At 39.9% G+C, this 13,851-nt stretch overlaps 1 protein-coding gene across 6 annotated transcripts in view; it reads right to left on the bottom strand.

The window, feature by feature from the left end:
* The window catches only part of LOC136449125 (prolyl 4-hydroxylase subunit alpha-1-like), a 29,413-nt gene that overhangs the window by 2,963 nt on the left and 12,599 nt on the right, over positions 1-13,851 (bottom strand). Inside the window, exons 2-12 of one of the 6 annotated variants that reach the window (XM_066448953.1) lie at positions 13,517-13,732; positions 12,835-12,986; positions 12,060-12,203; positions 10,613-10,848; positions 8,969-9,020; positions 8,577-8,785; positions 7,566-7,742; positions 6,185-6,255; positions 3,460-3,559; positions 1,848-1,901; positions 1,373-1,435 (exon numbers count right to left, since the gene is read on the bottom strand). In XM_066448953.1, coding sequence (XP_066305050.1) covers positions 1,373-1,435; positions 1,848-1,901; positions 3,460-3,559; positions 6,185-6,255; positions 7,566-7,742; positions 8,577-8,785; positions 8,969-9,020; positions 10,613-10,848; positions 12,060-12,203; positions 12,835-12,986; positions 13,517-13,710 — 1,452 coding nt within the window. In that variant the 5' untranslated portion in view covers positions 13,711-13,732. Of the gene's footprint in view, positions 1-423; positions 490-1,372; positions 1,436-1,847; positions 1,902-3,459; positions 3,560-6,038; positions 6,110-6,184; positions 6,256-7,565; positions 7,743-8,576; positions 8,786-8,968; positions 9,021-10,612; positions 10,849-12,059; positions 12,204-12,834; positions 12,987-13,516; positions 13,733-13,851 lie in introns of all 6 variants that reach the window. The other 5 variants (XM_066448951.1, XM_066448952.1, XM_066448956.1 and 2 more) reach the window with 5 other exon arrangements.

Below are 13,851 nucleotides of genomic sequence, written 5' to 3'. Positions count from 1 at the left end.
AAATATCTGTAGGTTAGATCTTTGAAATAGACAAAATAAAAAATACAAACATTTATTAAGTGAAATAGAGATTGAGCTACTGCAGAGCATGAAATGATATGTTCATTATGTTAACCATGCAAATTGTCTTGTTCGTCAGTTTGTGGCAAGTTTGTGAAAATTTGGTATTTCATCTTTTCTGTTATTCACATAGATTGTGACATTACAATATGACAACACAATTAGTACAATTCACAGGCCGGTTGAGGAAAAACCTTACCATATACATATTTCCTTCACTTTATTTTCAAAAACATGTAAGCCTCATTTTTTGACACAGTAAAGAAAAAAAAAGTAATTTTAACGCTTTTCATGATATGGACGCCATAGCTGAGCTCGCAAAAAAGGGTTACCGTTGCCGCTTCAAAAATGGGGCAAACTCACATAGAACAGCATGGTAGCAATTCTGTTTCCTGTTCCAAGTTCTTTGAACGCATTTACCTCTTCTTTCTGGGTGAGGGGAAAGAACCACATGCAAAATGTTACATCTTACATAACATCACTGCTAGTTTTCCACAAACCCAGTGAAATGAACACATGTTCCGCTTGACATAGGGGATTGTCCTAGCCTGGTATCTATCTCATTCTAGCTCCAATTCGCTCCTCCAATTCATTCCCATGGCAAATAGTTAGGCTATCCTTTAACTGACTAACGCTTAGAATTTGAATATTTGAGATCTCTGATTGGCTCTAAGTCACACTGTCCACAGCATATTAAAAGGGTTCAAATAAGCATGCAAAATTTGATCCTGTTACACTTAGTACTGCTTCTGAGAAATATTAGATTCTTGAAATAATACAGGACTTGAGGAACAAAGGTCTCAATATGGATGTAGTCTCTATCAGACTACTTACGCTGGTTATAGGGAGAATATTTGCCAGAGGATTGCAGGGCACCATTTGCTTCCCGCGGACTGATTCTCCTGGCCAATCATTCACCCTATTTTTACCAAATTCTACTCTCCATACCCCCCATAGGAAGCCCTTATGGATGCTAATGAGGATGGGGGCCAAATTAGTCTGCAAAGAAGTGATCAGAGGAGCAAACTGGACATAGAATAGGATGGATACAGGGCTAGAGAGTCCAGCTGGATTATTCATTTCAATGGGTTCATGTAAACACTAACGTGACTCGGACGCAAAGAAGCCTGACGCAGCCAACCAGCACAGGATGAACATGAGATACCAGATGCCATGCCATCTCCAAGATATCACGTATATGCTGAAGATTTGAAAAGATTCAAACACAGATTTTTAAGGTTCCTTGCCGGCTGGCTACTGTCTTGCTTCTCGTGCCCCTTTCACCACGTCACGTCACACAAGAAAGACTCACATAAAACAGCATTGTAGCAATTCTGTTGCCTTCGCTGGGGTCAAATGCACTCTTCTCCTCTTTCTACGTGATGTTGAGGGAGGGGTGCAAAAGAAAAGACATGGGGATTGAAATGAGCTATTCAACCAGGCACCAAAGGGTAGTGAGGAACATGTCAAATTGTTGCATGCAAAATTATACCAAAGGAAGGATTGAATTACTGTAGGTATGTGTAGGATAGGTTAACCGTGAAAATATGTGGTAGTTTCAGTCGTTCGAGATCATTACATCAACGCGCATCAATGCATCGTAACAGCTTCTAGCAGGCAACTTTCTTTCCGATTAAAATTTTAAATATGAGTGCAGTCATACCACTATCAAAACTGTAATACTACAACATTCTAGAAACTGGTCAGCTCTAATATTGGTATGATTTTTTCTTCTTTTTTGTTGTTGTATGAATTTGTTGATAGACAGACAAGATCATGCTACTTACTCTTGCGAAATCAAAATGTGGTTCGTAGTGTCCACCCATGCCATAGTTGACAACCTGTGTAAGAAGAAATCATGTAGTTTTAATGTACATCTTGTAACTACATTTTACATGTCCCTGTGTTGAACATACTTTAGGCCACACCAATTTAATTGGTTGCTTCTCAGATTTTTCAAAAAAAGTCGGAGCGACAGGGCGAAAAAAAAAAAAAATTTTTTTTTTGCAAATAGTCTGGGGTGAAGATAAGGGTTTACATAACATAAAGAATAAGAGGATTATTCAAGTTTCAGCTTTGTATGGCTCATTTTATGCAATGCACCCCTTTCTTTGATCTAGTACAGTAGAATCCGCTTAACTGCACCACCCATTTGTCAGCGGTTTTGGTGCAATTATCCGGCTGGTGCAATTATGCGAAATTCCTAGCTGGACCGCACCACCATGTTTTTTCTCAATCACAGACTGGATAACGCCCCAGAGTCGAGACTTACTTGACCTTAGTAGCTAACGTAACGATTCTTGCGCTACCATACCTCATAGAACCAGCAAAATATTGAGTTCTTAGTTCCAGTTTGATCAGTGACATGACAGATCATTCTCCTTATACATGTAGCAGAGCCGAACCCGCGTACACCTCGTTCCGGCGAATGCAGGAAGTTTCTACGACGCGGATTCAGCTCTGCCATCACGTCAGCACCGCACCATCAAAAGCGACTGCTATGTCCACCTACGCCATTGCCGAGTCGCTGTTTGGTTTCCGACTGAATGTGACGTAAAGACGCCGGTCTTTTATTATTGCAGCAGTATGTGACAATAGCGATGCCGCGACGCGAAATCAAATTCCCGCGAACATGAATGCATTCACAGTAATTAGACAGTGTACAGGTAGAAACCAATCTTTATTGAGTACAGCATGCTGTCTGCCAAAGCGCAATGCCGCCTTTGGTAGGCGTGCGTGTCTTAATGCCGACCCGCCCGGGACATCCCATATGATTCCTATCAACATAACTGTCAATGGAGACCGCCGTCTTTCGTTACTAAAACAGTTTTAAACATATTGGCGGTATTGCGCCTTTACACCGGCAGGTATCGGCTCATTTGTACGACGTTTTCCGATTTTAGAGCACCTTTTTAGTTAACTTGTCGAGGATTTTAAAAAAAATTGGTGCAGTTATCCGGCATAGTGACAATGTGCGGTGCAGATATGCGGAGCCACTAACAATGCAGTGAATGGGAACCGGTTTGGGATTTTGGGATTCGGTGCAATTAAACGGGGTGTGCGTTTATCCGATGTGCAATTAAGTGGCTTCGTCTGTACTATAAGATCAATGATGTGACTACACTTTCTAAGTATGTGCAGGCCTTTATAATCTATTTTGGTGGCTTATAATCGAGTTTTACAACTGAACAAATAGTAAAATTGGGAGTTAAAATTTGTGAATGGGAATAGTGACCAAATTTTTTTTTTTTTTCAAAATGGGAAAAACAGGACAGGATATGCCGAAAAGCAACAAAATAAATTGGCCTGGCCTTAGCATGTGAAAAGTAAGACCTTGAGAAAGCAGTCTCCAAAGGTGCAAACTTTGGTGGCAGGAACTCTGTTGTAGTTCATGTTTACCTGTAACTCTTCTGCTGTCTCCATGGTGAGACCCGTCACATCCTCCACTCTCTGGTTCACCCGTCGAATCACCTTGTGTTCCCAACCTTGGAGCCACGCACTGTACAATTAAAGGTACAAACAGAGCTTTTACCAAAGGTTACAAATGGTAACAAAATCCACATTTCTTTCCATGTGTATGGGAAGTATTCTTGTATCTATCCTATTCTAGCTCCGCTTTGCTACTCTGATTGCTTTCAAGACAAATATTGTGGAACAGGTGTCCTCATTTAAACATTTTGCCCTTATATTATTTATCATTTCAGGTGTCAAATATTTTGACAGGCACCAAATCAGAGATCAAGTGCATTCCGTTACAGATTATCGAGCGACTTGGAGCTAATCATAGTTTCCTCTTAGGTGAATATTCAAATCCCAATTGACTATCTTGATTAACAACTGCCAGCCTATTTGCCTGCAAGCGATCAGGGGATGAACTGGAGCTAGAATAGGACAGATACACAGCTACATGTATGTATGGGAGGGGCTTTGAACATTAAAAAAACAAAATTGCAAAAAGAAAGTACACAATATTGCATCTCAACATTTCAACCCATTATAGGGTGTCCAACAAGAGTACTTCATGAAATAAAAGAAGTGTTGAAGACTTTAAACGACACACGTCTAGGTTTTGGAGCTTTCTCCTAAGAAAAAACATCAGATACAGCTACACTTCTAATTTCATTAAATCTTCACTAACATGCAGGTGGAGTACAAATTCCAGAGGGGGGAGTTATTTTCCAATGGATGGTAATTTTAGGAAGTAGAAATGAATATTTTTTACAGTATACGATAAAGTACCCACTATCCCGTGCGCATCCAAAAGTATTCAGTATTCTACCAAATTCCCCAGGTGACCCTCAGCCTATGTGTTTTTTACAATGTGCCTGACAATGCCTTACAAAAGTTAGATTACAAAAAGAATGTCAGGGTGGTTAAGGAATATCTTTTTGCTATGTGCTCTTGTATATCATATTAACAATTGGCCTTCTTATTGTGCTTAACCACCCTCTTTTACGCCGAAAATATCCACGTTTAAAAATATATGTTTAGGCATAGGGAATACACTGGTAGGGTCTGCAGGGGTTTAGTGAGTATCATATTGTTTTAAAAAACACACCTTGTGTAATTCACCACAAGCGGAATTATGTACAAAGTCGGCTGATTATGTATTGATTGATAATAATCTAGTGGAAAATAACACCGCCTTCTGGAGTTTAGGACTCCTTTAAACTCAAGATATCAAAGATAGACAATTCTAAACAATAAAAAGTATAATTAATATTAGCAAAGCAGCCAATGCATGCAGGATGCACAGATTAGTCATTTTTTAGTCATAATACCACAACAAAAACAAATCATAAAGGTTAGCATCAAAGTAAAATAAGTCATAGTATACGTGAGATCATCAACTGATCGTGATGATGGTGTAATGGTTGCCAGTAATAGAACCTGCTCTCCGTGTATGCGTCTTTGTCAGAGATTACAATCTGGCAGAATCGCAGACTCTGTCACTAGATTGCAGGAGTCTCTTTTGACAGAGAATGCGATTAGGATCTCAGCTTGTACAATCAGTGAAACTATTAGTAGAGTTACTGATCATACTTGTAGTCTAAATTTTTCTATGCAAGTGGATATTTCCTTAAAGGACAGAACTTATCAAACTTCTATCTGTATCATTTTAGATCAATCAATTATGGATTGACTTGAAACTACATTTTGTTTAAACATGGGAGACAACTTTAACACATTCCTAGCATCCTTATCCGATCACAATCTCTACTGGTGGAATTTGCGATTCTGCCACATCGCAGTCTCTACCATGACATATAAATCTGCTGAAAGGAAACTGCTTGGACAAGTCAGCAATAATGGTCAATCTGAATATAGGGATTGTTGGAGAGGAAAGAAAGGCTGTGTCAAAGGAGGGAAAGAAAACATTTTGATAATTGAGTATGAATTTGTGTCATGATATTCAATTTACCTGATAGCTTAGCAAGAAAAAATGTAGTTTTAACAAAATGACATTCCTCATAACCTACAATGTATGTGACCTTGGGTGTTTGACTGTAATCGCTGCATGTGTGGGGGCTTGGGTGGGGGAGGGTGATTAATACCAGCAGACAAAACCAGAGGGTTATTTTCCTTTTCTCTTTCCCCAGAAACTGTTAGAACCCAGGGACAGATAGACAAATCTTGTGACCAGTAAACACTAACACCCTGTTCTGTGTTCACATTGGGGTTTGTTAAACTGGAATTAAATCTGATTTTGGTCAAATCCGATTTTAACTGGTTACGTTTTGTAAATGTATACAGTTTTAAATTGGGCTATCTCAAAAGAACACAGTTTGAAAATAACCCTTTTCAAATTTGATTTGGGTTAAGTTCACATTCACAAAATCTCACCAGTTTTTAACTGAGATTTTACCAGAATCCAATCAAAATCTAATTCAGAAATCCTAACAGAGCTGGCCCAAGATTTGCCACCAAATATACCAGTCCCTTCAAAAGGTATGGCTCTGGAAGTGCGAGGTACTTACCCCTTACTTATTCGGTAGAAAGCAGGTTCATACTGTCCAGTGACTAAATTTCGCGCAGTCGAACGTCTAAGCTAGGGAAGGATACGGGAAGAATCGTTAGTGAGTGATGAAACGCGTACGTTCAGATCGCTACCACGACAACTCACCTCTTACTAATTCGGTAGGATGCGTGTTCTAACTCCCCTGTAATGGAATTTTGGATTGTAGCTCGTCGTAACTGGAGGGGAGACAGAGGTGGGCAACATGAGGCAGTGTGTCGAACATCAACGTTGACATGAACAGCGGTGCAGCCGTGTTATAGCAGCAGTTACAACAGTTAGGGCGGCGTACCGAAACATCAGGTATAGAGGGTTAGGTACCCGTACCTGAACAATTTGGCAAAGTAACACATTATCTTCAATGATCGTAAAATATAAGTAGACAGATTGTTTTTTGAACTCTTGTTTTGTAATGCATAGAACCTTTTGCAGAGTTTTGCAGAGGCTCTTAAATAAAAAGAGGTGGTTGATTTTAAGACATTTTGATGTTTTCATCTTTTTCCAGTGCTACATTGTAGATTTTTATCTTTGAAAGTTTGATGTAGAAATTGCATGCTCTTGGTAACAAAGTTTGTTTATACTTCTGTGCCTAAATATTTTTGCAGTATCATCCTGGTATGCAGCCCTACATTCAAATGTACACCAGTCAGTTACAGTGACAGTCAGAACAAACAAACAAGCAAACAACTTATTTCTGGAACTAGAATTACATGTACATCTATTAACAATACCATAACATAACAAACACCAAGACATGGTATATCATATGTGTGGCAGCCTTTTGCAATACCATTAAAAATATTAAAAGCTTTGCACATGGAATGAAGTTAGCCAATCTAGACGCTAGCATTTCTGTCTTTTGAGCTATGCACCAATTTGTAATTTTGTAGGAAAAAAAATTGTCTTTCTTACAAATCTCAATAAACCACAATAAATGCATGCACAGAAGTTTTCATGACAGAGATTATCTAGAAAACCCTTAGATTTTATACCTGAAACAATTTCATGTTGTTTCATTTTTCTGTATTGAATCACAATAGTCTTGACTTTTGTATTCCCAAACTGTAATGCATTTTCAAAGTTTCCAAGCAACATGCTATAATATAATATATTAATTTTAAAAAATTACAACTGTATTTATTCCACAACAAAATTATGACCCCGAGCTACACAAAAACATACAATTGTATATCCAAATGAAGCCTTTTTAATGATTAGCCATATTAGTTATACATAAACATGTGTATATTACATTATTTTGCCTTATCCAACCGATAACAGGAAATCAATTTTAAAAAACATGTCATTATAAAACACAGCAAAGATCACTGTTAGAAAGTGACAGTGAATGTGGGTTCCAAAATATCATTATGACCTATCGAACATGGATTTTACCTCTAGCATAAATTCAAAGAAGAAAAAGGGATTTTGAATTTGAAATAAAAAAACAATACATTTGTATATTTCAGGAGACAGTGAAGTGACATACCCGTGGCTGGGCGATTTTTTTGATGACCTCCATTTCCGGGTCAGTCAGAATGTTGTGGAAGATCCACATCTTGGGCTTGTCAAAGACCTGCTCCAGTCTCTGGGGTGCCAGCAGCAGCCGAGGGTGGTTGTTGTTGGTGAAGTACCGGCACTTCAAGTGCTTCCCCCTCGAAGGGGTCTACCAGGAGGAGGTAGGAAGACAATACAACATTACATAATTTTAAACAACTACTAAAGATAGCAAGAAAAAAAAAAAAAAAGAAATGTGACCCAAATCCATGAAGGGACCCCGGCTCCCATTTTTAGCCAAGCACCCATACTCTTCTCGATAAGTGTGTTGGGTTCTTTTATGTGCAGAGGTTTCAGGCTTATGCCTGAAGCTCCCTCATACACGGGCCGCCAGCTTTACGTCACCATCCGAAAAGGGAATCGGCTCTAGTTGATGAAGAGATCTTTCAGCACAATTAATCTCTCTCTGTTTCCCTCTCAATGGAAGTATTTGTCACAACATTCTTTAGGACAAAAGGTTTCAATAAGACCTCTTTGGGGACTAAGTAGGTATAAGACCTTGGGAGTTGTTGAAAGATAATTGTGTAACAGTTCCATTTTCATAGTTTGAAGACAAATGCATGCCAAAATTAGGCTCCCTTGTCAGAACTATAAATCGTGAAATATTTTAGGGGTTTTCTGTTCACAGAATTTGCAGGAACATGAATAATTCAAAACATTGATTTTGCCAAGTTCCTGGCAATAATGTTACTACTAGCAAAGCTAAACCACAACACTTGTGCCATCCTTTGTTACACTTCGTACGTTAAACTAAAACCTACAAAGTATATAGAGAATTCATGAGGGGGCATACAAACTTAGTCATGTTCAGGACCGTATTCTTCTCACTGTAGAACCAGTAATCATTGCCCGAGGAAGGTAGCATGCCTAACAAAACATTGGCAACTACTACACAATTAGTGAACTGTATCATAAAGAATTTGAGACAAGATTCATCGCTTACGATGTTGAACATCTCTGGCTGATCCGCCTGACAGAGAAGCTCGTAGATCTCTCTCTCTGGGAGGTAGTCTCGGGCCAGGTCACGCTTGTACTCTCCTCGCACTGTAGTGTCTTCAACTTCTTCCTTCTGCGGTGTCACCAGGTTTTGGGACTTCTCCATCTCTTTCTCAAAGAACTTCATGTTGTTGACCGCACGAGTGTGCTCAGGATCTGATTTGGAGAAAAAACAAACATTTTCAACCAGCCAGAGCAAAGCACCATTGGAATCAAACGAACACTAGTGTATTTTTGTTGCTCAGATATGAGCCGAATGTTATCATGAGATGATAAATACACAAATTCATCAATAATATATTATTATGTTAACATAAGTTAAATGAAGGTTTTACTTACTGATTTTAAGAAGCTCCTTGGTGGCCTGGTATGCACGCTCGATATTGTTTTGCTGTAAATAAAAATGCCTTTTATATGATTTCATTCAAACATGAATGATAAAGAAGGCTTATAGATTTCTTTTCATGTAAGATAGTAGACATGAAGCACAAGTTACTTTTGGTTTAAACTCAAAGTGAATTATGTCTTCCTGTGAGCTTTTACATAGGTTTGAAATATGTGTTATGTGCAAATACTTAAAAGGCAACCTAAGCAATATTAGGGCGCTGAAAGTCATATATTCAAAATCATATTTTTTTCTGATTTCTATCCATAGTAAGTTTGGATAACACTATCCCATCGCATATCGACCATCATGGAGCAAAAATGTGATGTCATTGTGTGGTGGGAACTCATTGAAAATCTGAGCACTTGGAGGCCAGCCATTATTTCAAATCTTCCGAACATGTACGATTCTGACCGATAAGTCCCAAACGCATCCGAAGAAATAATCACATGGTCATGGCTCAATGTCCTTGGGCATTGTGACGTCACGCGGCCGGAAGTTACCGAAAATTGTCGACAGAAAACGGTTACTGCTGGATTCTGGGCTGATTTTTGGGGGGACCCAATAAATAAAATACTCCTTTTGTGGCTTGCTTCTGTGCTATTTTTAAACGCCCAAAGTCTGAAATAATGATGCAGATGTGCTAATATGGGGAAGCAAATGTCAATTTCAACCTCACAAAACAGAATTGTTTTCCCCAGAATATTTCAAGTTTTACCCCCTGAAATCGCTTAGGGCACCTTTAATGAATAACAACAGACAGGGACAACAACATGACAAATGTCATTCTATATTCAGCATTTTTTCCTGGTCTGTCATAGATTCAATTATCATGCACAATAAAAGATTATGTTCTGGTTCATAAGTACAAAGGGTATCCACAAAACAAAACATAACAAAACGTTTGTGAGTATTGGTCATGATTGTTTAGAGTTTTTAAGGTTTCATGTGTAACACAATACATCTTTTCACGGATCCCATTGCATGCTGGTAGACATAGGGAAGTAAGGGAACCATGGGCAAACAAAATCATTACCATGACAACTTGACTGAACTGGCTACAACATGCTTGCAGTACATACCAGTTGTCATGGTTATGATTTTGTCCCCTGTGCTATCTATAGTGCTCTGCATCTCCCTGCAGGGCTTTTTCTAAAGAGGGTAACAGGGGCGCCGCGCCCCCGTGCCCCTGACCATGCCCTGGGAAGCAGATCCTTTGACAACCATAAAATTCTGATTGACCAGGAATGCTACTACCTGTAGGTCACATTCAACTTTGACCTGTCTTACAGTAGTTTCACCCCTCAGGAAGCCTTAGTTAGAGTGCACCATTTTAACCTAAGATTCTCCAAACCTCCACACCGTGGAAGGGGGGGTTCACACTTATCCCCCCCCACTTGGTCGCTCTCCTTCCTTGCAATGCTCCCCCTTGCAATTTTGTTCCTAGAAAAACCCCTGTCCTTGCATTTAATGAGATAGATGAAAAGGTGATCCACCTAATCCATTAGTGCAGTCTAGTCAAGTCTGTTATTTGCTACAGCCTAAGTCAGCAGGCAAGCGTTAGTGTGTTAAACGTCATAGCAGTAAATGCGACTCACAGTTCCCAGCTCCCCAAGCCATACCTGGTAACTAGCATAAGCCAGATAATCCAGAATGGTATCTCTGGTGAGGTCGGACATGGGGTCGGGCTGGAGTCTCGCCAGCGACTCTTCCATCCACAGCGCGCAGTGGTAGTAGTCCTGGTCGACGTACGCCAGCCGTCCCAACTCAAAACAGTCCTCCGCCAGAAGCTCGGGACTCTTAGTAAACCCTGTATCTGGCCGAGTAGCAGTAGCTACAAGTAAGACCAAGGTTTGGAGTGTACACAAAGAGGTATTTTTTATACAAACACAACAGACAGCACTCTACTGCTTCACAGACAAAAATCAGAAGACATCACTGTATAGACAGATGCAACAAAATGTACAAAAGTTGTAGCTACATGGCAACACACTAATATCACAGGACACTGGTTTTTGTATCAAACATAATAAGGGCTGCATAACAGTATGATACCGGGAAAATCTTGTAGGGGTAAGGTCTAAAATACCGAATGTCAATGTCAATGTACCAGAAGTGTATCTAAATAAAATCATCATACATCGTAAACTAATCACCGATTTTGTGACTAAAATTTGTAACTCCTACCACAAAGATGTGATTGGAAATTTTGCACTGGAAAAAGACTAACATTGAATGGGCGTCAAAATCTATGCCACCTTTGATTTGAGATCCTCTTATATTTACAAAAGTAAGATCCTAGAATGACATTTACCTTAAGTCCAAATAAACATTCTGTTTACTGTTTCTGTTTTCATTAAGGATTACACAGATTACTATCAAATTTTTCAGGTACAAGCACTCTTAACTTCTGAACCAGTACCAAATGTTCCATTTAGGTAGGCAGTCTTATAAATGACTGATTGCATATAGTGCTGCGTACCGGTACTGTACCGTAAAAATTGATTAGGTATAGGTCCAAAATACCGGATCATGAAGTACCGGTACTGTACCGATATGAATTTACAACAAGTATGTGCTTATTTTGTGACTGATCTCCTGACCTCATGCAGCACCAAACGTGACCAAAGCGACACCTGGGAACAGCATATCTAATATGCAACAGATCATTCGGGCAGGCCGGGAGTTTTGATAGCAAGGCCAAGGGAGGTTGGCGGCAGGAAACCTAGTTATGTTCTTTGAATAAAGATGCTGACACATTGAAAACAGTAAACAGTTTATTTGTGTTTCTGTCATGATTGAAGAAGTTCAGAGGAACACATGTGAATTTGTTCAGGTACAGGTACAGGTCCGGACCTGTACCTAAACCTCTGTATCGGTACCTGTACCTGTACCTGATGTTACCTTTAGGTACGCAGCATTAATTGCATATATGAACAAGAATCTTAAAAATAATACTATGGAACCACATCTAATATCTGCATAGCACCTGTCTTAAGACCTAGTGGTTTCTTATAAGGTCCTAATAGACTTCTCTTGACATACCGATTTCGCCCATCTTGCCCTTGGCAATGTTCTGTGTGGACAGGTCGTATGTGTCCTGAAGTCGCACCAGTGCCTTCCCTGCACCGATGTAGTCCTCGTCTGATGGGAACGACTCCTTGACCTTTGTCATGTTGTACAGGAAATCTGACATAGAAAAGTAAGCGTGAGAAACGTGCTAAATTGGAAAATCTTTTGTCCATCAGGTGAAACAGTAGATCTACATGTATGTTGCTTTTCATATATTAAGAAGACTTAAGTTTTAAGACATTTTCCCAGTGTTGTGTGATAGCAGTTTGTTTATGTTCAAAGAAGAAATAAGTGAAAACTTCTCAATCATATATACATTGACACACACACACACACTCTTTCTCTCTCTCTCTCTCTCTCTGTCTCCCTCTCTCCCTTGTTCCAAGGCTCTTCCTCCTTTTTTGTTCCAACATGCCAGGAACAGAAAGTGAAAGTGATCTCGATCCAGTTTAGTTCATTGAAGAGCTAGTCTTCCACTGGTCGTGACAGAGAAGACAGACACTATGTATAGTATTTACAGATTTATTGTACAGGGAAAATTCCCTTAGCGCTTTTCGACAAGTACAATGAAAGGTGGACCACGGCTTTAACCTAAGGACTGCGACCCTTTCTGGTAGTGTGCATGTCGGGTGAGCGACACAGCCGGGATCAAAATCACGACTTCTAGGTCTAGAGGCAGGGCTGCTAGCCACTGGACTACCCACACTACCAACCCTTTTGTGAAAACATCTACATGTATGTGACCTACCCTCTGCAGTGTCCTCCTGTATCCAGGCCTCCAGGAGAGGCCAGTCTCGAGTGAACCTCTTCACCAGGAGGTAGGCATTGACTGGGTGGTGCAGGTGTCGGGTGGGTTCCTCCATTGCCATCTGGGACACTTCTCTGATCCTTGACTGAAAGCTGCCACAAAAAAGACAAAAATCAAGCATGCATCATAACATAGAGAAGTGAATATGATTACCTAGTATTAGTAGTAAAGTAGTATTACATACATGTATGATATGACCAGGGCCGTCTACAGCTTTGCATTTTTTTCTGTCCAACTCATTGTTTGGGAGCTGGTTCGTTAAATTCGTCATTTTAAGCTTACAAAGATACAGTTTCATCAATTCAATGTCATTAAGTTAAGATTTTGGGACGGACAGGGTGAAATTTTTTTCCGTCCCAACAAGCAAATTTCCATCCTGGGACGGAGGGATAGGTCCTGGAGGCAGCCCTGGATATGACGTTTTAAAATGGCCATACTATTCTACACATATCATTATCATAATAAGGCATTACAATAATCATATATGATGTGATGTTTATCTTGACTAATTTTGGACTGAACTGTATGTCACATTTAAAGCCCCTATTGTAAGATTGGAGCAATCACAACAACAACAACAACCACAATACTGTAAGCCATGAAAACATGTGGAAAGCCATACGTCTTGATTCTGTTCAGCTTGTCCTCTTCCTGCTGTATGTACCGGTCCAGGGAGTCGACTAGGTCCTTCTCCATGTGTACCAGGTACTCCATGTCGCACAGGGCAGTGAACACCTCCGCATCCACGGAGGCTTGCCCCAGGAACAGCAGTATGATACCCACTGGTAGCACCATCATTGGTCTCGGGACAAACATGGTGATGAAAAGGCCAAAGGACCTGCAAAATAATGAAGGGAAAGTTTTTAATGTCAAGCACACACAAGACGTGTCAGGCAACTCACATAATTCCATTGGGCACTCTAAGATTGCCACAGAATTTAAAAAGATCTAGTAATC

The sequence above is a fragment of the Branchiostoma lanceolatum genome, chromosome 14, assembly GCF_035083965.1.
Source record: "Branchiostoma lanceolatum isolate klBraLanc5 chromosome 14, klBraLanc5.hap2, whole genome shotgun sequence".
Lineage (NCBI taxonomy): Eukaryota > Metazoa > Chordata > Leptocardii > Amphioxiformes > Branchiostomatidae > Branchiostoma > Branchiostoma lanceolatum.
The sequence above is the reverse complement of the archived record's forward strand: the minus strand, read 5'-3'. Positions and strand labels throughout refer to the sequence as shown.